The 27,791-nt window shown below is 43.7% G+C and overlaps 4 protein-coding genes and 3 non-coding genes across 25 annotated transcripts in view; 5 read left to right on the top strand and 2 right to left on the bottom strand.

Annotated features, from left to right (window-relative positions):
• PBRM1 (polybromo 1) overlaps window positions 1-6,835 on the bottom strand; it is a 127,583-nt gene extending 120,748 nt beyond the window's left edge. For 4 of the 15 annotated variants that reach the window (XM_045079085.1, XM_045079097.1, XM_045079102.1 and 1 more), the window contains exons 1-4: window positions 6,673-6,835; window positions 4,104-4,298; window positions 3,715-3,840; window positions 1,957-2,109 (exon numbers count right to left, since the gene is read on the bottom strand). In XM_045079085.1, coding sequence (XP_044935020.1) covers window positions 1,957-2,109; window positions 3,715-3,762 — 201 coding nt within the window. In that variant the 5' untranslated portion in view covers window positions 3,763-3,840; window positions 4,104-4,298; window positions 6,673-6,835. Of the gene's footprint in view, window positions 1-1,956; window positions 2,110-3,714; window positions 3,841-4,103; window positions 4,299-6,321; window positions 6,618-6,672 lie in introns of those variants that run through there. The other 11 variants (XM_045079092.1, XM_045079109.1, XM_045079095.1 and 8 more) reach the window with 8 other exon arrangements.
• Window positions 6,836-6,898: 63 nt separating this feature from the next.
• On the top strand, window positions 6,899-14,312 carry GNL3 (G protein nucleolar 3). Its single transcript, XM_004738160.3, has 15 exons — window positions 6,899-7,050; window positions 8,243-8,301; window positions 8,665-8,802; window positions 8,919-9,032; window positions 9,251-9,334; window positions 10,301-10,433; window positions 11,203-11,315; window positions 11,559-11,682; window positions 12,067-12,154; window positions 12,682-12,856; window positions 12,992-13,134; window positions 13,217-13,353; window positions 13,438-13,607; window positions 13,908-13,974; window positions 14,065-14,312. The coding sequence occupies exons 1-15, from the start codon at window positions 7,038-7,040 to the stop codon at window positions 14,145-14,147; spliced, it is 1,641 nt and encodes a 546-aa protein (XP_004738217.1). The 5' UTR covers window positions 6,899-7,037; the 3' UTR covers window positions 14,148-14,312.
• On the top strand, window positions 10,475-10,551 carry LOC123394501. The gene has a single exon (XR_006609278.1). It is a non-coding gene; the product is annotated as a small nucleolar RNA SNORD19 (small nucleolar RNA).
• On the top strand, window positions 11,362-11,443 carry LOC123394509. The gene has a single exon (XR_006609286.1). It is a non-coding gene; the product is annotated as a small nucleolar RNA SNORD19B (small nucleolar RNA).
• On the top strand, window positions 12,547-12,623 carry LOC123394503. Its single transcript, XR_006609279.1, has one exon. It is a non-coding gene; the product is annotated as a small nucleolar RNA SNORD69 (small nucleolar RNA).
• A 77-nt stretch (window positions 14,313-14,389) lies between the features above and the next one.
• GLT8D1 (glycosyltransferase 8 domain containing 1) lies at window positions 14,390-25,348 on the bottom strand. 5 transcript variants are annotated; one of them, XM_045079124.1, is made up of 11 exons: window positions 25,223-25,344; window positions 23,425-23,564; window positions 20,926-20,979; window positions 20,747-20,845; window positions 18,576-18,789; window positions 16,932-17,049; window positions 16,315-16,399; window positions 15,854-15,966; window positions 15,309-15,475; window positions 15,083-15,195; window positions 14,390-14,910 (listed from the first exon to the last, which is right to left on the bottom strand). In XM_045079124.1, exons 3-11 carry the CDS (start codon window positions 20,939-20,941, stop codon window positions 14,720-14,722), a joined length of 1,116 nt encoding a protein of 371 aa, XP_044935059.1. In that variant the 5' UTR covers window positions 20,942-20,979; window positions 23,425-23,564; window positions 25,223-25,344; the 3' UTR covers window positions 14,390-14,719. The 5 variants fall into 5 exon arrangements, with proteins under 5 accessions (XP_044935059.1, XP_044935062.1, XP_044935066.1 ...); XM_045079127.1 differs by having other exon boundaries at window positions 23,425-23,560; window positions 25,223-25,304; XM_045079131.1 differs by lacking the exon at window positions 25,223-25,344 and adding an exon at window positions 25,098-25,207 and having other exon boundaries at window positions 23,425-23,560.
• Window positions 25,349-25,510: 162 nt separating this feature from the next.
• Window positions 25,511-27,499, top strand: SPCS1 (signal peptidase complex subunit 1). Its single transcript, XM_004738162.3, has 4 exons — window positions 25,511-25,919; window positions 26,254-26,313; window positions 26,398-26,484; window positions 26,990-27,499. Exons 1-4 carry the CDS (start codon window positions 25,704-25,706, stop codon window positions 27,113-27,115), a joined length of 489 nt encoding a protein of 162 aa, XP_004738219.1. The 5' UTR covers window positions 25,511-25,703; the 3' UTR covers window positions 27,116-27,499.
• The last annotated feature ends 292 nt before the right edge of the window (window positions 27,500-27,791 follow it).

The raw sequence follows: 27,791 nt of genomic DNA, 5'->3' as shown, positions 1-27,791 counted from the left end.
AATCTAAACTCCTAAAATTGACCATGGAGAATGCAGAGTAACTACATCTGGACATCCCGTAGCCCAGTCAAGCTGAAACATAAAATTGCATCTGGGCAGACTTTGCCAGTCTCCTTCTTCCTCTTGACCACCTTTCTCTATAATCACACCACAATAAACCCATTCCTAACCCAGCACCTCTGCACTGGGTCCCTCTGCCTGGAATACCCCTTTCCAGTTCTGTGTAGGGCCAGTGCCTTCCCATTACAGAGAAACCCCTCAAGGTTTGGGCCTGAGTAGCTGGAATCACCCAAACTTTTTTTTCTTAGCATTTATCATTAGCTGAGGGTACTTTATTATCTATTTGTCCATCCGTTTACAATCTGCTTCTGCCACACTAAATCTAGGCTCCACGTGAGAAATTGGCTTGTCCCCAGCCTGCCTCTCTGCCTACTTGTGATCTCTCTCTCTGTGTTAAATAAATAAATAAAATCTTTTTAAAAAGTTCTCATTATAAAGAAAACAACATTTTTGGGGGAATCATCTATAGGTGAAGATGGATATGAAACTAATTGTGGCTTCATGTCATAATATACATAGATCAAATCAATATAGTGTACACCTTGAACTTACACGGTTTTAGATGTCAACTACATCTCAATAAAACTAGAAAAAAAATTTTTTAGAAGATTTATTTATTTATTTGACAGAGAGAGAGAGAGAGAGCGCACGCGCACACACAAGTAGGCAGAGAGCCAGGGAGGGGGGGAGCAGGCTCCCCGCTGAGCAGAGAGCCAGATTTGGGCTTGCTCCCAGGACCCTGAGATCACGACCTGAGCCAAAGGCAGAGGCTCAACCCACTGAGCCACCCAGGCGCCTCTAGAAAAAAATTTTTATTCATATTTCTATTACAATGTCTACCATTCTCTGATCTGTAGAATTCTAAGTCCTTTGGTTATTTTTAATTAGAATTAGGTACTTCAGCAGATTACACTTTTTCATCAAACAGAAATACCTTTTCATCAAAACAGAAATAACTTTATGCAAATTTCTTATTCTAAATACATTCTGAGTAATTACTTTTTTTGAGAATTCTTAAATATTTATTTTATTTTTAAAATGCATTACTCGGGGGCGCCAGGGTGGCTCAGTCGCTTGGGTGTCCGATGCTTGGTTTTGGCTCAAGTCATGATCTCATGGTTGCGCCACATCAGAATCCACATGCTCAATGTGGAGTCTCCTTGTCCCTCTCCCTCCCCTTCCTGCTCCCCCGCCCCAACTCGCTCACTCTCTAAAATAAATGACGTTTTTAAATAAAAAGGTATTATTAACCATAACTGACATACAATATTATATGTTTCAGGTGTACAACATAGTGATTCAAGAATACTATACATTGTTCAATGCCCGCCATAGTAAGTATAATCCCTATCTGTCACCATATAATGTTATTACAGCATTGTTGACTATATTATTTATGCTGTACTTTTTATCTGTGACTTATTTTATTTTTTAAAAATATTTTATTTATTTATTTGACAGAGAGAGATCACAAGTAGGCAGAGAGGCAGGCAGAGAGAGAGGAGAGAGAGAGGAAGGGAAGCAGGCTTCCTGCTGAGCAGAGAACACGATGTGGGGCTCGATCTCAGGACCCTGGGATCATGATCTGAGCTGAAGGCAGAGGCTTTAACCCACTGAGCCACCCAGACGCCCGACTTATTTATTTTATAACTGCAAGTTTGTACCTCTTAATCCCCTTCAACTATTTCATCCACCCTCCACCCACCATTATTTCTTAATATTAAATTATATTATAACTATTAAGACTACTGGCTAAATATATGCTTTACATAAAAAAAAAGATTAAGACTATTAAGCCAGAGGAAAAACAAGTGGTGAGGCCTTGCATCTTAACTGCTTATCATTAAAGGAAGAGTAGGAAAAGCAGGAAGAAACTGTGTGATGCGAGTTACTCACAGGATCTACAGTTGGAAGATTGGAAAGTCTCCTCCTTTTCCTGCTTGGACCTGGTGTGGATACAGAATGGTGCCCGTCATCAAAGTCCCCGCTGACACTACTGGATGGGGAAGTAGCTCGTCTTCTCTTGGAACCCATGGAATCCAATTTCTTCTATAAGAAATAATTGGCCATGTTCTTATACTTAAATTTAGACACTGCCACCAAGCCCTCAGCTAGGCACTTGCTACCCAGATTCTGGCTCACTTAGGAGGATATTTTAACTGTTGTAAGGCAAGTTAACTGTCAGTTTTTTCAGTGGAAGTTCTGGACCTTGTTGCTTCAGCCCCTTCACTTACCAGAATGCTACACTTTTAACTCAGATGGGGCAAATTCAACAAAATTTTACCCATCGTATGTCACCACATTTGAGTGACCCAATCGTGTCTGGTCCCAAATTTACTCCTCACTGGACTTTGACAATCTACATGTAGGGGTACACCAGCATGGAGGTACTGATCTCCTCAGCCCCTGAGGCAGCCAGGAACAGAAGCCCCAAGGCAGTCCCCTCTGGGGTCAACAGCTTCATCTCTTTTCCCAAGTGTGTCTAACAACTCTGATCATTTTCCAGGTGGGTCATGATGTGTAAAAAAATAGTAATCAGTGCCTGAGGCAAAGGAGTAGTGCCAAAGTGTAGGGGACAGAGGACAATTAACCTTCTAGCATTTTAGATGAATTCTAAAATTAACACACTCCATTCATTAAAGAAGGCCACAAAATATATCCCTGAAAAACACTTAATGTGACTTACCATACCTATGTCAAAGTAGTAAAGCCGTTTTGAGACTTTTCTGTCAATCAGACTGACCTCCTTTTCAGTTATATGAGGTATTCTATCCCCATGAATTCTGAAATCATAGCTTTAAGTTTCAGCAGATGATCTGGAATAGTACCTCAGAGGGGAACTTTTAGATCCTAGTTGGCCTTCCAGAAACACATCAATATTTGCTGTCAGGGAGGCTGTCTAGTATCTAATGTTAACACAACTTTACAAATGTACACATTTGACTGTAACACAAAAAATGCAACCACTGAAATGATCTGCCACAGCTAGAGGGCAAGGGTATATACCTGAGAAGGTCCTATAATGCTTATACAATTTAACAACAGTATCAAATAGTATACTGTGATTTCAAAGGTCTGTCTCCAAAACTAAAAGAAAAAACTGATTCCTGTTTCACTCATCAACGTTCAATGTCGGTAAACTAAGACACCAGCAGCTGAAAGAATGGATTGTAGGTGGGCACGGAGAGAAAAACTAGGGATCTCCAGGGAACACAAAGGAGGAGCAAAACAAACCAACAAATAGAACATTCTGGTAACCAACTAAGAAACAAGAGGAGTCTCCTATTTCTTCCTCTGAACTATGGTCCACATGGTATTTAAAAACAGCCTACCATGACAGTACTCCTTCCTCTCGCTTTGGTTATACAGTACGTTAGTTTACAATTAGCGACAGCTAAAAGGTTCAAAGGGCTTAAGCCAAGGACAGCCAAGTGTTGTTGATTTTATTTTGTTTCATAAAAGGCTGATAAACCGGTCTCAGCTCATTAAGATGAAGAAACGAAGGACCTTGGTAAACAAGCTATGACAAGGACACAAGTGAATCTGATGAACGTGACAAGGGAAACTTTATGGAAAGGATAACAAAACTTAAGTGGAAGGGAAGAGGCAAGGAAGGACAGAAAAGAGAAAAGGTGTAGATGGTCAGTAATTTACCAGCTTTACCAGAGCACAACCAGCGCCTCGAAAAGCCAGTCTCCTCATTATGTCTGAAGGCCAAGTGAAGCCAGTGGGAGAAGGCAGGGCTTTAGAAGTGCTGATGCAGTGTTAATATATTCAAAACTGAAAGAGAAGAACAAGGCAGAGAAAGGGAAAATAAAAAAGAAAGGTCAGAAGAAGTAAAAATGAGTACGAGTAGATAGAAAACATTCAAGTAGAACTGCTACAGAAAGACAAGAGAACTGGAGAAAATAGCCGTATCGGTTCTCTTGTGCCAAACTGCTGAAAGGCTCAGGCACTAACAGTACCTGACATTTCTTTCCATTTTAAAACCAAATGCTTTTCATATGCTTAAAGATGGCTCACTGGGATTCCCCTTTACTCACATGGAATGACTGTCAATTCCAGGAATGAAGCATGCCTGCCCAAATGCCCCCTAGTCAGTAAGAGCAGAGTTCAATCACAGAGCTGGAATGGAGAGTGAACACATGTGGAAGGCTCACATGTGACACCGAGTGTTGGCAAGCTGGAACAAACCAAGAATGGCTCATGTGAACAGAGTCTGGAAATCTCCACCCTCTCTAAAAAAAATTCAGAGAAAGACATTTCTTTCCAAAAGTCCTATTGGCATTGGAGAGACACCACACACAAATTTAAAGAAATTAAAAACAAAGTCTTCAATCATTTTGGCAGGTGAGCAAAAATTATTTTCGGAAATAATCCACTGAAAAGCAAACGACAAAAACTTTATATTGTTGGTGTATATATACCAGTTTAGACCACACAATATCCAAAACTCCTGAAATCATTAACTTTCTTTGGTAAAACAAGAAAAAGATGCAACTTAAGGATAATTTTCAATTATTTTCTTATCCGGAGGACATATTTTTAAACGCATTTGAAAGTCTGACAACAAAGGCAATGTGGCCAGGTAGGTGGGAGAAGCAACAGGACTTGACCTCAGAAGACCAGAATGTGAGTCCCAAGTCCTCCACTTCGAATGATCTGTTTGGTGTTGCTTGAGTCACAACCTCTCAGAGCTGTTTCTTCACTTCTAAAATGAGAACAGTCAGGTGGGCATATCTGCCTTAGATTATTCGGGTTGTGAAATGTACATGAAATCACTTTGAAACTTCAAAGCACAACAAAGAAGTTTCAACTCTAGGATTAACTACTCCCTGGGAAAAGGAATAGCACTTTATTCATTTTTGTAGCTCTGGCTTATAGAATTGTAACTGGTACATAATGAATGATCAATTCAATAATAAACACATTCAAAGTACACACAAGTGGGGCATTAAAAAAAGTCTTTGTGGTCTAAAAGGACTGTGAGCATCCCTTTAGCAATTCTTTTCCCATGAAGAGGAAATAGATTCTGGAGCTAAAATACAAGTTTTAAAATGGCACCGATTACAGTCACATGTCCAAAAGTCTGACAACCAATAAATTACAGTGGACACTAATGAATAATTTTAAAATGTGCAACTGGGAAAATATTGACTCATTATACCCACATGGTATATTTTGATAGTATAAAAACTTATCATACTCTCCTGTATTTCTCGTGATACTCAATACTGTAAGACATGCTTAGAACAAAAATCTTGAAAAACAGGATTTGAAGGGGGAAAAAAAATAATTCTTCCTTCTAGAAAAAGAAAAAAACCTTAACACTGGCATCCACAGCTTTTTATATTTATTCTATGCCTTAGTTGCCTATTTGTTAAGCAAAAGTGTTAAGCCATATGTATTGTTTCACAACTTGTGTTTTAACTTAGGATTCTTCCAAATCAACATTCCTCCCCATGATATTTAATGGCTATCGTATATATACCATATATACCACAATTTACTAATCTTGAGGTTTGGGGTAGAATATTAATATTTGAGGTACTTTGTACACCCAAAGCCAAAGAAAGCGATCAAGGCCCTTCCATTTGTCCATGCACATTTTTGTTACTGATTTAAATTGGAAAGACTTTTTCAAAATTGGAAATACTTTTTTTTTCAAAAAGTATTCAAAAGATGCTTTCCTATCTTCCTTCGAATCTTAAAATACCCACGATCTGTTAACAAACAAAAAAGCAAAATCATACTGCTCTTAATGGATAAACATCACTTCAAAATCATTTTTGAGGAGTCCTAGTTTTTAGGAATGTAAGTTAGTAAGAATGTTTTATTCCAACATATGTTCTACAGCCATAGTAATAATTTCTGTATCTGCTATACTGTGTATTTGCCAATTGTTTTTCAGTATTTCTTCTACATTTTGCCTATCTTATTTAAATCATCAGTATCTGCTCTATCACAACAAAACTATGCTTCTTTCGGAAAAAAAAAATCTTGAGAGGTGAGAAATTATTAAAAACTAGGAAACGTACAGTTTTAAAACATCGATTTTGTGTGTGTGTGTGGTGCTGCAAAAAGAGAAGATACTTAAATATCTAGCCTCTACTATAAATACAAGTCCCATTGATAAAAACATTCGATCTGAACACAGTCATTTAGAAAATGTAAAAAAATAAAAAATTAAGACAAAATTTTTAACTAGTTTGAGTTTGAGTCCGAACCGTCAAGAAACAACAAAATAAAGGAGGCCCTGACCTGCGGAAGAAATGAAAGACTTCCCGGACCTGTCACTGGTTCGGGACTAAGGGAAACGTTGACAGCTTTGAAGCTGCCCGCGACGAGTGCTCGGCTAGCCGCAGGGGCGGGAAAGAGGGAACGGGGAGTTTCCGGGCCGTAGCGCGCCTTTGTCCCGGCCGGCAGGTGCGGCAGGCTGCCTGGCCGTCCCGACGCCCGCCGCCGTGCCCCGCCCCGCGCGCCCGGCCCGACCGGCGCGTCCCCACGGCCGGGGCGGGGCCTCCGCCGCTGCTCCCGCCCGCCCGGGCCCACACAAAGGCCCGGCAGCCGGCCGAGAAGGAGCGGCCCCGCCCGCCCCGGGCCCGGCCTTACCCAGCCGCTCCGCCGCCTGCAGCCCCGGCCGCGGTCACCGACCGCCGCGCCCCGCCCCGTGGCCGCCACGGCTGCTGCTATTGCTCCTCCGGCTGCGGCCGCTGCCGTCGCTCCAGCACCCGCCGCCCTCACCGCCCTCACCCCTCCCGGTGCCGCCGCAAAACCAGTCCCGCGGCCGCCAAGCGAACCCGGCTCCGCACGACACTGCGTGCGCGCGCACGCGAGCGGGCGGCGGCGCTCTTTACGGCAATAGCGTCAGTGCGTGGCGCTCGAGCTTGGCCGCAATTTACACGTGGCTGTGTGGGACGTGGGTTGCTGCTGCTGCCTCTACAGTCACTGCCGGCACTGTCCTTGTCGCTACCAGAATGAAGCGACCGAGTGAGTGGGATCGGGGAGCGGGTGTTGAGGGGCCTCTGTCTCTGAGGGTCAAGGAACCACCGGGGCGTTCTTCTGTGGGAATGGGGGAGCCTCCGGATAGGCCGTCATGCTGGTCGCCAGTAGAAGCGAGGGTCGGAAGGCCACACGCTGACCGCCGGCCTGTTTTGCGAAAGGTAGACAAAAGTGAGGATCACTGGGGCGCCTGGGTTGTTTAGTCTGGTAAGCGTCTTCCTTTGGCTCGGGTCATGATCCGGAGTCCTGCGATCCAGCCTTGCGTGGACTCCCAACTCAACGCGGAGTCTGCTTCTCCCTCTGCCTCTTACCTTCCGCCTCCTCTTATTCTCTGTCAAATAGATAAAATAAACAGGGAGTTTTTGACGAAGAAAGAGAGAGTACAAGCTAGGAGAGGGAGAAGCAGGCTCCTCCGTGAGCAAGGAGCCGGATGGGGGACTCATCCCAGCATCCTGGCGTCATGACCTGAGCCAAGGGCGGACGCTTAACCGACTGAGCCACCCAGGCGCCCAGATAAATAAAACCCTTAAAGAAGAAAAAAGGGAAGATGAGGTCTGGGTCTCCTGCCTAAACAGTGTCTGAGACAGTTGCGGCCCAGGATTTTCCTCTCTTGGGCCATGTTCAGTCTGGCACTGGCCAGGTCTGAGAGCCAATTCTGAAATCCACTGTTCCGCCCTAACTTGTGATTCATGGTGTGTGCTAGGGGTGCCCGGGTGGCTAGTGGGTTAAGCCTCTGCCGTCAGCTCAGGTCATGATCTCAGGGTCCTGGGATCCAGCCCCACACTGGGCTCTCTGCACGGCATGGAGCCTGCTTTCCCCTTTTTCTCTGCCTGCCTCTGCCTGCTTGTGATTTCTGTCTGTCAAATAGATAAATAATCTTAAAAAAAAAAAAAAGTGCCTGCCCTTTGGGGTCACATGCTTCTGAGAGTGATTTTAGTCTTCTGTGGGAAGAGGGGGAGTAAGGAAGCTGGGCTCTGGGCCAGATATACTGAGTCAAGTTGTCGGAGGTTTTAGAATGGCCTATATTTACTATCCACCACATATGATTCTTAAATTAGGTTTGAGAGTTGATTAATTGCTAAATAGGAAAAGTGATGTGACGACACCCCCCCAAGCCCAGTCACTAAAAACGAAAATGGATCACTTGTGTCTAATCGTTTTGTGATGGGTTTCTTTGCAGAGTTAAAGAAAGCAAGTAAACGCATGACCTGCCATAAGCGGTATAAAATCCAAAAAAAGGTAAGCATTGTGCTTTAAAGAGCTACATTAAATATAATGCTAAACTCATTTCTGTCCCACCTCTTCTCCACTAGGAGGTTTGGATTAATAGGATTTCACCTTATGAATTTGCAGTTAAATAAACTGTGTGTGGGCACAATCTTAGACATCAGGAGTATAGCTGTAGGAAAGTGCAGTAATTTGGTGCTAAGTCTGTAAACTCTGATCAACATGTTAATGTCTGCAGAGAGTCTCCTGATGACATGTTTTTGCTGCTTTATAAGTACGTATGTTCTTTGTGTTGTTACAGTTTAACTTTTCTAGGTTATCTTATAGGTATAACCAAGTTTAGCCAGATACTGATAAAAAGAATTTTTATAATAGGTTCGAGAGCACCATCGAAAATTGAGGAAGGAGGCTAAAAAACGGGGTCGCAAAAAGCCTAGAAAAGACCCAGGAATTCCAAACAGTGCTCCCTTTAAAGAGGCTCTTCTTCGGGAAGCTGAGCTAAGGAAACAACGAGTAAGATATGTTAATTCAAACTTTGACCAAGTGGTGTGTGGGTATGTGTAGCTTTTCAAAATAAAATAACACCAGATTGCTTGGGCTCACCCATTTCTCTTACGGCTTGGACACAGCTTGAAGAACTAAAACAGCAGCAGAGACTTGACAGGCAGAAGGAACAGGAAAAGAAAAGAAAACTTGAAACTAATCCTGGTGTTAAGCCATCTAACTTGGAACCTGTGAAAGAGGTATGATTAAGTGTCTTTGTGAATGAGAGTTCTGACGTAGAAGTAAAAACACATACCTAGGGCAGGGACAGCTGTGCCTCTTGAACAGTAAGACAATTCCAACTCTTACTAATAGAAATACCACTTGCAGTGCCCCTAATTAGCCATGGAAGATAGAGAATCAGGTTGTACCTGAGGTGCTTATTTTGTGTACTTTTTCCCTTGTCTTTACCTTGCAGGAATTCGGGCAGGGCAAAGCTAAGGACAAACCCAAGTCCGGCAAACAAAATCCGAAGAAGTTGTATTGTCAGGAACTTAAAAAGGTATTTTAGTCTAGGTTAATGTCTAAAAATGGTAGCGAGGTTGAGAAGACTAGAGTCGTTCTTTTTCTGACACCAGCCCTGTAAATGTGGAAGTGGAGTTCACTTGAGCTAGATGAATCCTTCAGCAAGTTGACTTACCCTGTTTTGTTTTGTTTTTGTAAAGATTGAGAGAGAGAATGGGCAGGCAAGCAAGGGACGGAGGGAGAAGGAGAAGCAGGTTCCCCGCTGAGGAGGGAGCCCTAGTAGTAGGGTGCATGGGGGGGGCTCGATCCCAAGACCCTGAGATCATGACCTGAGCCAAAGGCAGATGTTTAACTGACCAAGCCACTCAGACACCCGAGTTCTCCTGTTTTTTAGTTTGTTTGTTTGTTTATTGATTGTGGTTTATTCTGATTAGAGCCTTTTTTGTTTAGCTAAAGGAAACATTCTTAAGGTTCAAAATTTTTGCACAGGAACAGTTCCCTATAAGCATGTTTTACAAAAATGTTACTTTGTGTTAAAGTAACATGTTGATAGTGTGGTTTTTAAAATAGAGGAAAATACGTTCCAGCAAGCAGTGTGGAAAAAATACTCTGTTGAAACCTAAGTGAAGGAAGTCAGGGGTTAGAACTCCTATTCCCAATACCCATTTTCCCAAGGTTACTTCCTTATGACTAGACCATGATTGCTGCTCAGCAGCTCCTGGCAGGCCAGTGGGGCCTGTCAAACTACATAATTCAGTATTAGAGTATAATTCAGTATTTACTTTTCAAATCCACTTTCATGGGAGACCAGAGGCTGCCAAGCAAACCTGTATTTTACTTTGCTGTGAGAAAGGATGAACATGCTAACATTCTTCATGTCAAAGTGAAAATGTAAGACCCAGCTCTGAGCTTACCCTCTTGCGAAGTGGAAGATGCCCGTACACTCATACGGAGGGTGTTGCCAGAGCAAGGGATCCTCCTCTGATAGTTTCTGCCTTTCCAGGTGATTGAAGCCTCAGATGTTGTGCTGGAGGTGTTGGATGCCAGAGATCCTCTTGGTTGCAGGTGTCCCCAGGTAGAAGAGGCCATTATCCAGGGTGGACAGAAGAAGCTGGTACTTCTATTAAATAAATCAGGTGAGCAAAAGGGGATGCCTTTTATGTACCAGTGCACTAGTGAGGTATGAGGAAAACATGTGACCAGTCTTACTTTCACTGAAGACTGATAAGATCCAACTCTGACCTCAATAAAGCCAGTGCATATGGTCTTGTTGCTAAAGACTGTGCTGGGCAGTGGGATGGAGGTATTTTCTATAAGCAATAATAGGTTTCTACTGGTTTGGTTTTGTTTTCTTGGCCATTCAGTACTTACTGTCTTGTCTTATTTAAGAGTCTGAGTTTCTCTACTTAGCTTACTGCGCAATGTACTGGACCTAGGAAGTGATGGTAGTTTGCCATATTCCCCAAATCTGCATAATGTCCGTATATGACGATATGAGGTGCACTTAGGAAGTACTGGTTTGAGCATCAGGGCCAGAAAAACCCAGAATGCCATCCATAGTACTGTTGGTCACTCTCGGGTAAATACCTGGAAATGCTCAGGTAATTTACATTCTGGAAACATAATTCTAGAGTTAAGTTAGTAGAGTCATAATCTATAGGTTGACTTAATTCTGAAGGGTGAGTAATGCAGAAGGGAATCGAAGAAATACTGAGGTATAGATCCTGAACTTGGTTAAGGTAAGGACAGCATGGCAGGGAGTTTACCCTCTTTCCATTTTCCACTTAAATCCTTCTGAAGAAACTGAAGAGACAAGAGTAAAATCCAAAGTTTATCAGATAGTGCATATTCATGTCAACAGAGTGACCAAACTGGGGTGTGTGTTTTATTCCTAATCCCTATTAGATTTGGTACCAAAGGAGAATTTGGAGAACTGGTTAAATTATTTGAAGAAGGAATTACCAACAGTGGTGTTCAGAGCCTCAACAAATCTGAAGGACAAGGGCAAGATAGTCAAGGTACTCTTTTCGGTCCGTGGTGGGAAGTATGGTTCTTTCAGATTTTGGATGGCTGAAATATGATGAGTATATAAAATCTTGATTAAAAAATGAGAACTCATAAGATCCAACTCTGATTTCATCCAGAGATAATCTGAAAGATAATAGTGTGGTGATTTTAATAGCTGGGCTCTGGAGCCAGATTGCTCGGGTTTTATTTGGTGGGGTATCAGAAGTAGTTAAATTAATTACATGGAATTTTAGCATTTGAAGGTAAGGAAGAGAGCTCCATTCCAAAGCGAAGTCTGTGTTGGAAAAGATGGCCTTTGGAAGCTTCTCAGAGGTTTTCAGGAAGCTTATGGCAAAGCCATTCAGGTCGGAGTAATTGGTGAGTTTCATTTCTTATCTCTTACTTGCCAAGGTTTTACTCATGTTAACAGTGTATTGAGTTGGTGCTCAGTAAAGGGCTTGTTCAAACATTAGCTTCTTACCCACTTCACCGAACACAAACAAACTTTAATTGCTGCTTATTTCAGTGCTGTGCTATGCACTGTAGGAGTTTGGCTTCTGAAAGCTGGTTTGTTTGAATTAATCATCTTTTCCTGCTCTGATTGCTTGTGCAAGAAATGAAGATGCTAAGATTGGTCTTAGTGTTTAAGTGAAGACACTCAGATCCAACTCTGATCTTGCTGCAAACATCAGGCAAACCCAAAATAAGGCAATGAAAATTACCAATACATAATCTCTCATCCTATGGATTTCCCATTTGTAGGTTTCCCAAACGTGGGGAAAAGCAGCATCATCAATAGCTTAAAACAAGAACGGATATGTAATGTTGGTGTATCCATGGGGCTTACAAGGTAAAAAGTGAGTTTTTCCAGAATTGTGATATTTCATTATAGATGAGTAAAATTTTTTTTTTTTTTTTTTTTTTTGGATAGCTCAAGGAAGACCATTTTCTGTTTCTTTCTTTAGAGGTGTCCGTGAAAAGAGCAGGGATAAGTCCGTGCTAGACTTAGGGAAGAACTGATTAGTGTGGAATAGCTCCCATCTAGTTTCAAAGACAAGCAAGTAGATTGAGAGAAGGGGAAACTGCCTCAGAAGAAGGGATGCTTGACCCCAACTCTGAATTGAAGTCAGCCAGGTGGAGGGGAAATTTTCATGGCAGAGCAGACAGCGTGTGAGGTCAGCATGTAAGCTGTACCGTGTGTTTGTCTTCAGTAGGGGAGGAGCACTGTTAGCGTTTCCGATAAACATGAAGCCAATGATGAGGAACCGGATCTGACAGACTGTGCTGAGTTTGTTCAATCCAACCCTGAGCTTCGTGTTGTCTCTCATCCTCCAGGGAAACCAGTGCTCCCGTGAGTTACCATCCCTCTTGTTCCAGGTGCATGCAGATTGTCAGCCTGGACAAACAAATCACCATCCTAGACAGTCCAAGTTTCATCGTGTCTCCACTGAATTCTGCCAGCGCACTTGCTCTGCGAAGTCCAGCAAGTATTGAAGTGGTGAAACCAGTGGAGGCTGCTAGCGCCATCTTGTCCCAGGCCGATGCTCGACAGGTAGAAGAAGAACCCCCCCCCCCCCGCCTTCCATTGCGCTCTTTTTCATCATAAGCATTTTAAGTAGAGGATTTTCAAGATTTTTTTTACTCTATCAGATGAATGACATTTTCAGTTTTTCTTCTTTTTTTAAAGGTGGTACTGAAATTTACTGTTCCAGATTTTAAGAATCCTCTGGAATTTTTTACATCCCTTGCTCAGAGAAGAGGACTGCACCGAAAAGGTGGAAGCCCAAATTTAGAAGGTGCTGCCAAACTGATGTGGTCAGAGTGGACAGGGTAAGACTTCTTTCTTTTGGCATTTTGAGGATCACATGGAATGAAGTAACTGATTTTTGACAAATCTTGTGTTGAATACCAGTGCCTCCTTGGCTTACTATTGCCATCCCCCTACATCCTGGACTCCTTCTCCACATATTAATGAGGGCGTTGCGACCAACATGATACAGGGCCTTAATCTGGAAGAACTGGAAAAGAACAATGCACACAGCATACGTAGTAAGTTTTGTGTTTAGTCTTCACTGGCTGACGGGCCAGAAAAAGGTCTCCTCTATTTACATGAGCACTGTGTTTCTTCCCTAGCTATCAGGGGTCCTCGTTTAGCCAGTAGCATCCTTTTCCAGTCTTCGGGTCTGACAAATGGAATAATTGAGGAAAAGGACATACCCGAAGAACTGCCAAAACAGAAAGAGAAGCAGCAGCAGGAGGAGGGGGAGGACTACAGTGACCAGGAAAGTGTTGAAGAAGCTGCTGTAAGTATGTTGCCTGAGTTGCTTAAACTGAAGGAAGTTTTCTAGCATTATAATGTCTAACAAATGGGAAGGGGCTGAAGGGAGAAATTCAACAGTATGTAACAGATTACCCCCCCCCCCCAAAAAACAAAACACCAAAAAAACCCCTTAAGATTTAGGTGTTTAAGTCTTGCAATCATTAGTTTCAGTTTTGTGCATCCCATTATGTGTACCTTCCGGGTCTTCTTCCAGATACGCCATTCCTTGGATTAATGGCAGACAAGGGTTACTAATGTCATACTATTTCTCTTTGTCCCACAGGAAAAGAGCTCAGACATGTGTGGGGCAGAAGAGGACTGGGAGGCACTGCCTGAAGAGTCTCAAGCAGGTGGGGCAGCTTGGGTGGAGGGATTTACTAACAAAGCAGCATGGTATCAAATTGCCTATTTTAAAAAAATCTTTCTTTTCTCCAATATAGATGAGTCAGCACTATCTTACATCTCAGATAAAATGACTGAAGAGGAAGATGATGCTTATGACTTCAGTACAGACTACGTATAATAGTCCTTTCATAAGGTGGCTTCTTAGCATTTTGAACAGACTGCTAAGCTGTTATATTGTGTGTGATGGACCAGTTTGTTGTACAGTATGATGTAAACTGTAAATTTTGTAAATATGTATATTTTTTTTAATATGGCAATTAAAAAAGTGTCTTAAGTTCTATAAGAAGAGAATTCCCCTCTTATACAGTGAGTGAATAGAAGCATAATTAATTATCTGGAAGCAAAAAATCAAGATACCTATTGAAAAATGTAGGTTTCACTTTATTAACAGCTCAGACCACAGGTTAAGGTTACAAAATTAAAACCAAGCAGCAGTGTTGAATTAGCTGTACCATCCCTGTCAGTCCAATCACCTCTGGTCATTCAGCATGGTAGTAAGCAAACACTTGGTAAGGCAGATGGGAGGCATTTATTGTCTGTTAGCCAGGGTAGTCTGTCCTCTTTACCCAGCTGAAATGTTCTTTTTTACGTGGGTTGCCGCAGATTGGCTTGGAAGCCTTACAACTGTTACTTCCCACACATACTGTCTTCCAGGATTTCCTGAGAAATGCTTATAGCATAAATTACATTTTATTTTGTATTTGAGATCTCCATATGTCTTCGGATCAGGCTGAACTTGCCTGTTGGGTCTGGAATATACCATTTTTCCCAGACATCAGAATAGGAAGCAGTTCTTCCCCATGGCTTAAAGTGACCATTCCAATGGAGTAACTTGGCAGCCTTTACAAACTGGGGTGAATATCGTTTTCCAGCACTGGAACCTTACATTGAGAGAAAAAGAGCCAAATGATTGTACTAGTATTAGTTAGAAATAAGAATGCTACATCAAACTGGAGAAAACTTAAAGGAAACTAGATATATCCCGTCCCTGAGAATAGTCCTTCAATTAATTCCTTACTAGCTTAGGCCTTTTGGTGGATTTTTTCGACTTACCAAGGTGGCGGACGTTCCACATGGGGTCGATGGTAGAGTGCTGTTGATAAAATACAATCAGCAGAGGAGGTGTGGTGGTGCTGCCAGCCAGCGTTCTGCTGTACAGCCCCTCTCTTGGGAGAGAGAACCAATGGAAGGTGTTAGTGGAGAATCCCGACAAATTAGTCTTAAGACGTCCCCAGAGTTGAAATAAGGGTTTTCACAGGGTGGCCAGCTATATACTTACTCTACATTGAGTTTCATCCATTTTTCCAGCTGGTTGGTTATATTCTGTTTTTTCCATTCTGTCAGGTTTGCAACAAAAACTCCAGGATTAAATGAGCAGGTGCTGGCTTTCATGGAAAGTTTACGAATTCTTTCCTTTTTATAGTCAAGATAGCCGATGTAATTATACTAAAACACATATGGGATATATAGTATGTTTACTGCTTCAAACAGAATAGATATATAACCAATAGTAAAGAAAAAAACCTGCTTATTTAACTACTTGGATTATCAGCAGAGGGTTCCGTGTAAAGGAAATAAAGTTGACATCTCAGATTCCAAGTTAGAATAGGAACCTAGAAAAAATATACTAAGCCAGATATTCAAGGAGAATTAGGTAGTCATGTTCACTGACCAAGCCATAAGAAAGCAACCTTGAGTTCTGGGATGAACTGAGGAATGTAAAACCGCAAAAAAGAAAGCTCCCTGATTTTGCCGCTTTCCTCCTATTACCCTGCGTTATAGAGCATGGAAGTGTCTGAACAAGATACCCAATAAGTAACTCACTTGGTTCCCTGCTCCACGGATGACAACTTTGGTAGAGGCTGAGTCGCAATCTTCTGAAAATGCAGCTGCATGTCCTGGCTTCAGTGGTGTATTATAAAGGGCAAGAATATCCCCTGAAATAGACAGATTTAAGATTTACACTTTGTTGTTAAGATTTACGCTTTAAGTTGCCTCAAATGCCCACTCCTCAGGGCGCCTGGGTGGCTCAGTGGGTTGAACCTATGCCTTCAGCTCAGGTCATGATCTCAGTCTTGGGATCGAGCCTGCTTCCCCCTTTCTCTGTCTCTGACTGCCTCTCTGCCTACTTGTGATCTCTGTCAAATAAATAAATACAATCTTGAGGAAAAAAAAAAAAAAGGTGCCCACTCCTCCCAATTAGGATGACCTTAGAGGATGCTAAAACCACCACAACCACCCACACTCTGGACAAGAAAAGCACCAATGGTGACAGTCTTTGGTACCTTGCACAATTACATCGTCATCCATATAAATGGCCTTCTTTGCACTGGGAACCAGAATTGGCAAGTAGAACCTAGCAAAGGTTAACTGGGAAATAAAAAGGAAAGAAGCATTGGCATAAGATCAGTCAGTGGCTGTGCGTTTATTAGAAATTCCCAGAATGCTGCTCATGCCCGTGCAGGAGATAGCGGAAGGGCTCAAGAACTGCCCCACCTGGGTCCCCCAGGGAGCTACTTGCAGTGCGCCCAATTACTCGGGCATTCCAGTCCTTTTCTAATACAGCTGACCCTTGAACAATGCAGGGTTTAGGGATAACAGCCCCCTGACAGTCAAAAATCCACATAAAAGGTCACTACCCCAAAACTTGATAACCTACTATGGACTAGAAATCTTACCTAGAATACAACAGTCAACATATTTTATGTTACATGAATTATATACTGCATTGCAATAATGTAAGCTAGAAAAAATGTTAAAAGCAGAGAAAACATTTACAGTACTGTATCAAAAAAATCCATATTGAAAAAATCTGCATGTAAGTGGACTCCTGTAGTTCAAACCTATGTTGTTTTAGAGTCAACTAAACTCCCAAGTACAAACAAGGATGCAGAGAACTCACTGGTTTTACGGATTCCCCCTGGTCAGGATCCTCCTTTACTTTCCCTTCCAAAAGCTTAGTGTCAAAAGTCACAATTTTGTACCTGATGCTTTTCAAGGTACTGCTGCCGAGCCAGGACCTGATGAAAATAAAGCACCAAATTTCAGTTTTATATAACCATGTCCCCAAGACTACAGCCTTCTCTGTGCCTTCCAAGGGCACAACGTAAGAGGAACCCTGATGATGAGATAGGCGTCTTACAGCCCCTTCACCTATGCAAACCTTGGTTTCTTCACCAGCAGTGAGGGGACGCCCACCCACGTCCCTGCCTGAATCAAGATTCTCTGGTGACGGATGGTGCTCCCGCTGGGCTGACACTTTCGATCACTAAACTCCCTGTGGAGTTGAGAACATCCCATTACCATATGTGGCCCATACATGAAGGTGGTTCACATACATGAAGAAAAGTCAGAATAGGATGGCAGTGAAAGCTAATTATCAACAGAGTGGGAATCACCCCATTATGATAAACTCTAATTCACTGTAATGACTAATTCTTCCAAGTCTAAGGTATTGTCTCTAAGAAAAGTCTATATTTTCTAAGGTACTGTAGGTACTGTACATTCTTTCTGTAGCTATTCTAATGTAGTGTTTGTTTCTACATTTTAGATAGTTTGGGAGTTTTTAAAATAGGGGGTTAAAAAGTCATCACAATTTTCTCAACTAAACATGAACCATGTAGAAAGCCACAAGGACGGGAATGTTTCAGAACTTTGGCAACTGGGGCACCTGAGTGGCTCAGTTGTTAAGCCGCTGCCTTCAGCTGAGGTCATGATCCCAGGGTCCTGGGATTGATCTCCGCATCAGGCTCCCCACTCAGTGGGGAGTCTGCTCCTCCCTCTCTCTCTGCCTGCCACTCTACCTACTTGTGCTCTCTGTCAAATAAAATCTTAAAAAAAAAAAAAAAAAACCGTTGACAACTGTTAACCTGTTAGACAAGATGTTTCTTTAACTAAATTTCATAAATCTGAATTCAGAGCATTTTTAAGACCTAGGTGAGTTTTTGTTAATCAACTTAGGATTCTATGATTAGTTCCAGCAATTATAGTAAGGAACGTTTACTGAATGATTGTGTTTTTTATATATTTTCTCATTAAGTTGGGTATTTTCACCCCACACTTAGAGATGTGGAAATGGGCTCCAAGGGGCTAAATAAATGTTTCCCCAACCACGCTGGGCCAGGATGCAGATTCCGCGCCCGCTCACTGCACCACACCGCCTTGCCATTGCTCCCCTGTCCCATCTCTACTAGACTTACTCAGGGTATGTCCATGAAATAAGGAAATTGTAACAGGATGTAAATTAACATATTGCATCTTTCACCAAGAAATTCATTACCAAATGGTATCAGCCTGAGTCGACAATGTGTATAGGGCACAGCTGATTTACATCTTGGCACAAATTCCTTGTATTGTTTCTCCTACCATGGGGAAATGTTTATGATGCAATCACATGGAAAAACATGTCATATGTGTAGTTCTGATGTGGGATAATCCCAGTTGTATAGAAAAAGAATACACATAGAGAAAAAAAATTCCTGGATTGGCAGCTGGCCTGTCCTAGAGCATCCTCTAGAAGCAGAATCATCAGGCAAGCAGAGCTCACCGGAGATGGTCTGCTGTGCCATTGAGTGTAACAAGGTAGAACATCACATTGGAGCGAGTGTTGTGCTGAATGCTGTTAATAGCTGCAATGGCCCCCCCGAGCCTATCTTCAGATGCAGCAATGACCACAGGAATCTCCTCTTGTCTCCCGTCTACAGCTTGTCGGGGAACATTTGGGACAAAGTCTATGGGCTGAAACCCCACAATTCCTGAATCTGCAAAGAACACACACAAGGAAGGTATTGTGATACAAACAGTCTCATGAGATTTTGAATAGAGAGCCCAAGATATGAAAAGAGGAAAGGTGAGGACTATACTTACCTCATTCTCCCCTCACTGCAATGTGAGGCATATGGCCCAGAAACTTTTTCCTATGTGTAACAAGGCTTTTGGAAAAGCAGAAGCATTAAAAAAAAAAAAAAAATTGGTGGACTGAATTCTGATACAACACTGGTGGGAATACAACAGAATCTTCCTAGAATGTATTTTAGCAATTTGTATCAAGAACCTTAAATGGGAGGTGCCTGGGTGGCTCAGTGGGTTAAAGCCTCTGCCTTCGCCTCAGGTCATGATCTCAGAGTCCTGAATTGGAACAGAATTAGGAACGTATCACACTGCATCACACACAGCAACTCTAAGTACTGTTTTGTAAGGGTTCTTTTTATCCTTTTGTAATATACATTCATTTACATTCACTGAACACCTAATATATGGAAGGCAGTACCTAGGCACTGGCGTTGTAGCCATGAATAAAACAGACAAATCTCCGCCATCATAAAGAGCAGACAATAAGTAAGTACACATGATACACTTGTGTGCTCTTGTGTAACACGTTTTTGTGGGGGTGCCATCAGAAAAAGTCTGAATCACTACACCAAGACTTCTTCCTGTGGAGACAAACTACATGGCATTAAAATTATATATGAGGAGTATCTGGGGATGCAGGCGGTTCAGTCGGTTAAGCCACTGCCTTCAGCTCAGGTCATGATCCCAGAGTCCTGGGATCGAGTCCCACATCTGGCTCTCTGCTCAGCAAGGAGCCTGCTTCTCTCTCTGCCTGCCTCTCTGCTTACTTGTGCACGTGCTCTCGCTCGCTCTCTCTGACAAATAAATAAATAAATAAAATCTTAAAAAAAAAAAAAGGTATCGACCACCATGGTGACTTGCTTCAGATACAATCACATGGAAAACCTGTCATGCACAGTTTATAGAGTGCATAATCTCATAATAGAAAAAATATATACACAGGAAGAAAAACCCAGGAAGGTACTATGCCAAACTTTTAAGGACAGTTCTCTCTAGGTAATGAAATCATGTATTCAATGAAAATTTACTGAGCACCTCCTGTGTACCGCCATCATCTATATGCAAGTAAGATAAAGGAGTGAACAAATTAATCTCATGGAGCCTGACTGCTTTTTTCATTTTTATAAATGTTCCCACCAGAACATACAATCCTTTATGTACATATAATATGTACATATGTAAATATACCATGTTGCAAAACACGCTATGGGAGCACTCAGTGAAGGTCGGGGAAAGCTATCAGTCTTTTCTTGCTGTGGTCAACTACGGTGTGCGGCAACCCCAAGGTGATTTTTGAGAAACATCCTGAAGCCTCAAACATCCCTCAGTACCAAAGCAGGAGCAGTGTGAACAACTAATTTAAAAGAACTGACAACAGAATTATACAATAAAGTGGCTTTTAAATCAGTTGGTAGGCTTGATGGTTTTGTGCTTAGTCCCAGTGACACTCTTCCACAGGTTAAAGGAAAGTAACAGATGAAGGAAAGTGACCACAGGACACTAGTAAACAGGGCAGGCATCAAGGAGGAGCGTCACTCACCTGTCCCCACCTGTAAAGCCCCCTGTGACATGCCACAGTGTGAGCAGACAGCAGTGCACGGAGGCTCCCCTAAGGCCTCTGATGTAGTGAAAAGGATCTACCCTTATCAAACCTGTAACAAACCTCCACACAACTGGTAGAAGGGGTTGGGGCAAGGCTGCAGGAGCATGATGAGTACCTCCACTCCCTTTCCCAGAGCCTAACAGCTTCTGTAAGGACCAGAAAACTTTCTTTCCCTTTAGCCTAGTGATGTAACTTGGGATGCCGGGATACAGGGAACTCCGGGCCCTCAACAGATGCCAAGGCACTAGTAAGGGCTCCCATACCTGAAGCCTCATTCCTTAGCAAACTGCTCAGGCCGAGGAAGTTATGATGCAAAACCAGTAAGAAGAGAGCAACAGCCAGGACCAGGATGATGATGTTTACTGAAACACAGGAAAAGCCTGCATTAATCTCTACCTTTTGAGCAGCTATAAAAACAACGTAATTTGTACAAAGAGCATACCTTTACGGAAGGACATCTTTCTCTTCTGTCTTATATAAATGTTAGTTTTTAACCCTACAAGACAAAAACAAGCCCCCAAAGTCAGCAGGTACATGAGAATTACCATCAAAATGCCTCAACACTTTTATTCATGTAGAAACATACAGTATTTTCTGCCAGAAACTCATTTTGAATTAACAGTTTCCAAGAACCCAAATTGAGATCTGAATTTATATAGTAGTCATGATAATAAAATACTTGCAAATAACTTGGGAGAAACAGATAGCCTTGTACATTAGATGTCAGCAGATGAAAACCAAAATATATTCTATCAAGAGGAATACTTGGGTGTCTAACCACCATGAAAATGTTTTCCAAATGAATTTCTACTCAAAATTCCTAGTTAAATAAGAGAAGGACTGAGTTATCTACAATCAAATAACCTGAGGTCAGCCTCGAAGGTACAAAACGTCCTTGTTCTGAGTTGTATACCACCCAGTTTTAATTGGAATTAAAGAGAAAAACATTTCCCAAATCATTTAAAACTATAACAGAGAGAGGCACCTGGGTGGCTCAGTCAATTAAGCATCTGCCTTCAGCACAGGTCATGATCCCGGGACCCTGGGATGGAGCCCTGCATCGGGCACCCTGCTTGGTGGGAAGCCTGCTTCTCCCTCTTCCTCTGCCTGCTGCTCCCCCTGCTTGTGCTCTGTCAAATAAATAAATAAAATCTTAAAATAATAATAGGGGCACCTAGCTGTCTCAGTCAGTAGAGCATGGGACTCTTGATCTAGGGTTTGTGAGTTTGAGCCCCACAGCTCAAACAACATAAACAAAAATGGGGCACCCAGGTGGCTCAGTGGGTTAAGCCTCTGCCTTCGCCTCAGGTCATGATCCCGCGGTCCTGGGACTGAGCCCCGCATCGGGCTCCCTGCTCGCCTGCTTCTAACTCTCTCTCTGCCTGCCTCTCTGTCTACTTGGGATCTCTCTCTGTCAAATAAATAAATAAAATCTTTAAAAAAAAAAAAAAAGGTAAAATGTAAAATAATCACAATCATAATTCAGTGGAAATGGAAATATGTGTGCAAATAAATTAAACGATCAGATTTCTACATCATCTCTGGATAATGTTTCCTTAAAAGATTTTATGCATCCAGGATACTATGATCTTACCCCTAAGACCTTTATCCTTTGCTACTTCATTCTCCCCCATGGGAGTACCTAACATTTACATAAGGCTATCAACTTCAAAAAGCACTTTGAATTATAGCATATTTCTAAAATCAAAGTAAGTCTGAATTAATTTCACTGTAGAAGTTTGTGCCTATCAGACACGTGATTTCTCAAGGCCTTTGGAAAAAAGAGAAATATATTGAAGGATTGTTTTAAAAACTGGGGATTATAAATCACACTACAAATTTGGGAGAAAATAATTCAGACTCCCAAAGAACAATCAAAAATACACACACACTTGGGGCACCTGGGTGGCTCAGTGGGTTAAAGCCTCTGCCTTCGGCTCAGGTCATGATCTCAGGGTCCTGGGATCGAGCCCCCCATTGGGCTCTCTGCTCTGTAGGGAACCTGCTTCCTCCTCTCTCTCTGCCTACCTGTGATCTCTGTCAAATAAATAAATAAAATATTTAAAAAAAATACACACACACTCGAGAGCACTATATATAAAGTACATTATACCAATGAACTTCTCTAAAGAACACACATCATTATATACCCTGAGCGGTGCGCCTCTATCACACGGTGAGCTGAGCCTTTCCTCCAGAAACTGGCTGACCAGGAGCTGCTTAGACAAAACTGTAGCATCTGCTGCTTGGAGCCAATTTCTACCAAGACTGGAAAAAACTACCTCACTTGAATAAATGTCATTTATTTAATGGTACAAGAGACAGTGTTTTAGCTCAACAATGTCAAGTAACTGTTACTTAACAGATGGTATGTGGACTGAGAGATGTATGTATCTGTGCTATTCCAGTTAGCTAGACACAAAAAACCCACAATCCTAGCAGGTACTTGATGTACTTAGGGAGATCAGCAGGGCAGAAACCACTTGCCTTGAAAACTCTTCTACAGTTATCTATATGCAAAATGTCAATTATTATGAGCACTGCCAATTATTATGATTCTGATCCACACTTCCTTTCCTGGTGCAATTCTTTGTAGTGAAATTCACTGATGCGGTTAGAAAGATTTCTCAAAACACACACGGACCCTGGCATGTGTAACAGTGGCTGTACTTTTCTAAGAGGACACAGCTGTGAACGTGATCAGCCATATTCAATTTTTCCCTACGGAAATTCTTTTTTGTTTGTTTGTTTAGAAATTATAAATAAAACCTCCACATTGCCAAATCACTCACAAAACATGCACACATGCATACAGCCAGGACAGGCATATCCAGAAATACGGGTGAAGAAACCTTAAGGAGAAAGAACACCATTTTTTAAATTGGCTAGTCCCTGCATTAGTCCCCACATTCTCGGCAGCTGTGCATACGTTTCCACTTACCCTCTTGTTAATATGTAGCTTTATGCAAGACCATGCCATGGATGCTCTGTAACTTAACCTCTAACTGTTTCCTTGGTGCAGCTTCAGCAAACCCTCCCTCTCTGCTGGATCAGACCCATCAGCGTATCAGGCTCTTCTATCTTCCAGTTAATTAAAAAACAAAAAACAAACAAACAAAAAACAAAAGACACCATTCCCCAGTTGATCCACAGACCCATTTCTCTGCTCCCTTCACTCTAAAAGCTTGGAAAAATTTCATCTCTCATCCACTCCTCTCCTCCTCTCCAGCCAGATTTCTGTCCTAGGGTCCCATTTAAACTGATCTCGTTGAGGTCACCAAAGACCAAGGCCATCTTTCTGTCGCCTTATCCATCCCCTCAGAGGCCATCAGTAAAGTTCACCACAGCCCCTCCATTACAAAATTATCTCATTTGCTTTTTTATTTCTGTGTGCCCCAACTAGAAGGTGAGCTCTATGAGAACAGAAACCGCACTGAAAGTGTTGACTGATGTAGCCCCACCATCGAAAAACTATGACTGGTATTCGGTATGTGGTATTTGTTGAACAGTCTTATAATTAGGAGCAATGGTGGTTCTCGGTGCAGAAAGGGAACACCACCTTTAATAAGTCATGAAAATACATTTCAATATAAGGACCAGCATGGATTCCAACAAAAGAGCTCTCTCAAATAGAACCTGACAGGTAATTTCCTTTTCCCATCATATCTTACAGCTCCAACACCATAAAGCCTTTACAGCAAATGCCACACTGTGAAGTGCGTTTAAAAAGGGATAACACAGCGTGACCGGCTGGCTTCAGTTTCAGAAGCCAGTGACTATCTCCAGGTTGTGAGTGCAAGACCTATGTTAGGTGTGGACAATGCTTAAATAAATAAAACTTTAAGAGGCGGGGGAGTTATAGGTTTATTTCTATATACAATAAAAAGTCTATTAAGTCTCTGTCAGGCTGAAAGATCTGGAAAGGCACTAAGGATTTCTCCTACCTCTTCATCTGGCTAGCTGCTACTTGGCTTTCAGGACTCACAGGAGACTCTCCCAAACCCCACATCGGCTGCACTTGCCCTGAGCTCCCACATCCCCCCAGGCCTCCCTATCCCAGAATAAATCCTGCTGTCACTTATTCCTGGGGTGGTGCCTTTGTCTCCCCTGACACGCTCTGGTCTCTAGGAAGGCTAGGGCCTGGTGTTGGTCACGTTAGTATCCTAGGCCCACTGCGTGGCCCAGAAAAAGGTACCGTGAATATGCCGAATGTGTGGATGAGGGCGGCAGTCCCGGGAGTGCTGAGAACCCCACCGTCTGGGACTCCCGACACGCAATACAGCAGAGACCAGAGGCTGGGGTTTCCCAGGGCGGTTTCTCTCCGAAACCTAGGCACCCCACCTCGCTCAAAGCGACAAGGAAGAGCCCAAGTTTAGGAGGTAAACACCAGTTCTGAGAGGCAGAGCGAACCCTTGATGGGTCTCCACTGGGAGGGCCCGATGCAGCCGGCGAGCACGCCGCACCGCCAACTTAGAGACTCTCCGGGTGGGAGTGTCCATTCTCATGCAGGGGAGGCCGAGGGCGGGTCCCCTTTTCAAGGGGATACCCTTTCTCTCGAGGATGTGGTCCGAAGTAGTCCCCTCTAAATTCTAGGAGTCATTAGGGCCCCCTTACGCTTAGGGACGACGGGGGCGGGGAGACGCTCCGGAAGCTCCCCCCAGGCCCAGAGACACCCCACCCCGCTCTATTAGGGTGCAGCCAAGCCGTTCCCTTCGGACGCTCCCTGCAGCCGCCCTTACCTGCAGCCGGAGGAGGAGGAGCCACCGTGCGCGCCGCGGCCCGCCCCGCCAGCTCAGCGCCCGCGCCGCAGGCCCGGGGGCCCAGTTCGCCGCCGGGCCGCCGGCCTCCCCGCACTCGCGACTGAGCCCACCCGCCCGCTGGCTCCGCGGCCGCCGCGCACTCCGCCCACCCGCAGCCGGCCCGCCGCTCCGACTGCAGGAGATCGGCGCCGAACAGGCGCCGCCGGGCAGCCCCGCCGCTGGGGTCCTCGCCGGGAAAGGCCGGTCGCCATGGAGACAGGGGGCGCGCCGGCAGCCGTTGTGCGGAGGTGGTGCCGGGGAGGGCAGTTTGTTGGGCTGGGGCCGCGGCTCCGGGCACCCGACAGCACTGACGGCGAACCTTTCCCGGGCGCGCGATGCCTCCTCTCGGCCGTCACCACCTCAGCCCTCGAGGATAGGGCGCCGGGCTACCGCGGGCTCCGAAAGCGCCGGTGGCGGGGCGATGGCGCGGGGCGGGGCCTCGGGCCGTTCGGGTCTGTGGGAAACATCCGCTTCCGGGGCCGCGGCCATCCCACTGCTGAGCTCCGTAGGCCCCTGGAGCTGCCCGCGGTATCGGATACGGGCGCGTGCGGTCCCCGAGTCCTGGCTGCCCTCGCCCGGCTGCCAGCCTTCTCAGCCAGTCATGTTGGAGCATCTGAGCTCGCTGCCCACACAAATGGTGAGGGCTCGGCCCCAAGACCCCCGCACGCAGCTCCGCCGCTGCACCAACCGTGTGCGGCGCGGTTCCTGGCTCGGATGGCTGCCTTGCCGTCTCTTTCCTGAATTGTGCTTCCCGGGTCCCCGTCGCTCTACCTCCGGGAGGAGCCCCCTGTCCGTGCGCTGCTAGGATGCTTCTGTTGCCCCCAGGAAACCCAGAATTTCATTCCTTGCCCAGTTTTGGGGGAGGCCCCTGACGTTGGGGTTGCCCAGTGCCAAAGCTGGCGAGCCAGGCCAGGGACCGTGCCTCTTTCCGTGGTGGAACCAATTCCCGTTTTGCTCTTCTTCACCCCTAGGATTACAAGGGCCAGAAGCTAGCCGAACAGATGTTTCAGGGAATTATTATTTTTTCTGCAGTAAGTATTGGTTTTGCATAGTATCCTTTTCCTCCCTCTCCCCTAACCAGCTTGATTGCAATTAATACACTTCGTTTGTTTCAGATAGTTGGATTTATCTACGGGTACGTGGCTGAACAGTTCGGGTGGACTGTCTATATAGTTATGGCCGGATTTGCTTTTTCGTGTTTGGTAAGAAGTTTGTGGGTGTTCGGATGTTAGTGGCGTGTGAAGCGTTCTGAATTTGGTTACCCGGTTTGGTTGGACCTAGCAGTGGGAACCGGCACCAACGTTCCGAAACCTACTTTTGCCATCAGTGTTTCACCTTGCTGTCACTGGAAAAGTAGAATGCCAGAAAGTGTGAGATAAAGCTGCATATAAAAGGACACAGCTCATTTCTATTGGTAGCTGCTCCAATTAGTAATCTTAAAGTCAGAGCTAGCAGGAATTCCCTATAGTCTTCGGGATGCTCCCGCCTCATCTTTTACCTCTTAGAGCCTAATGTGTAAATGGTGAAGGTTGTACCCAATTCTTAAAATTACCTGGGCAGAGGTACCTTGTTTTCATTGGAATGTCCGTTTTGCTGCTGCTGTTTTTAACCTTTGCATAGGAGGTATTTGGGGACCAGGCATTATACCTAATGCTCTTTCAAACTTTTAATGCTTAATATTGATGGATTTTCTCTGTTCTGGCTCAGTTGACACTTCCTCCATGGCCCATTTACCGCCGGCACCCCCTCAAGTGGTTACCTGTTCAAGACTCAGGCTCAGAAGACAAGAAACCAGGGGAAAGGAAAATTAAGAGGCATGCTAAAAATAACTAATTAGGTTTTTCATGATTTAGCTTTACTCTTGCACCTGCTTTCCTTTTGCTTGAGAGGAGCTCAGTTTTCATACTCAAAACATGAGCTAAAACCCACTGCTGCTCTTTTGGCACAGCTGCGGGTAGATTTTGTTCTCCTTATATTTCACTTCCAGCTCAGCTGGCTTTTGATTTATAAATACTTCAGACCTCCTCTTCTTAATATTCTTCTGAAATGAGAACAGAAAACACAAGTATGCAAAGTTTCTTTCAGGTCTACCAAAATGATGAATAAATGCCTCTTAAATGAAAGTACAATTTAACTGTCAAAGTTTTATAGTTCACTATGAGTGGTTAAATTGTTTCAATGTTTGCAATTAAAACTCAGTGCAAGTCTGTGTCTAAAGAGTCTTTTTGTTCATTGCTCTGTAAGCAAACCTATGAGTACAAGCCAAGGTTAGAAGTTTGTGGTTCTCGGAGCATCATTTCTATTTCCTGTAGCTGAAAGTTCCTAAAAGATGTCTTTCTTGACAGTAAGCACCTATGAAAAAAATTTAATGTAAATTTGTGGGAAGGTAATACTTGGGTACCACTAAAATAAGGCTTTTGTTAAGCAGAAAGAATTCAATCCATGCTTTACTTGAGGTGGACCAAAGTAGAAACCTATTCTTTTTTTAATTTTCCAGAGGGCTGAAGAG

This window comes from Mustela putorius, unplaced genomic scaffold, assembly GCF_011764305.1.
Source record: "Mustela putorius furo isolate JIRA1106 unplaced genomic scaffold, ASM1176430v1.1 tig00000095_pilon_pilon_pilon, whole genome shotgun sequence".
Taxonomy (NCBI): domain Eukaryota; kingdom Metazoa; phylum Chordata; class Mammalia; order Carnivora; family Mustelidae; genus Mustela; species Mustela putorius.
The sequence above is the reverse complement of the archived record's forward strand: the minus strand, read 5'-3'. Positions and strand labels throughout refer to the sequence as shown.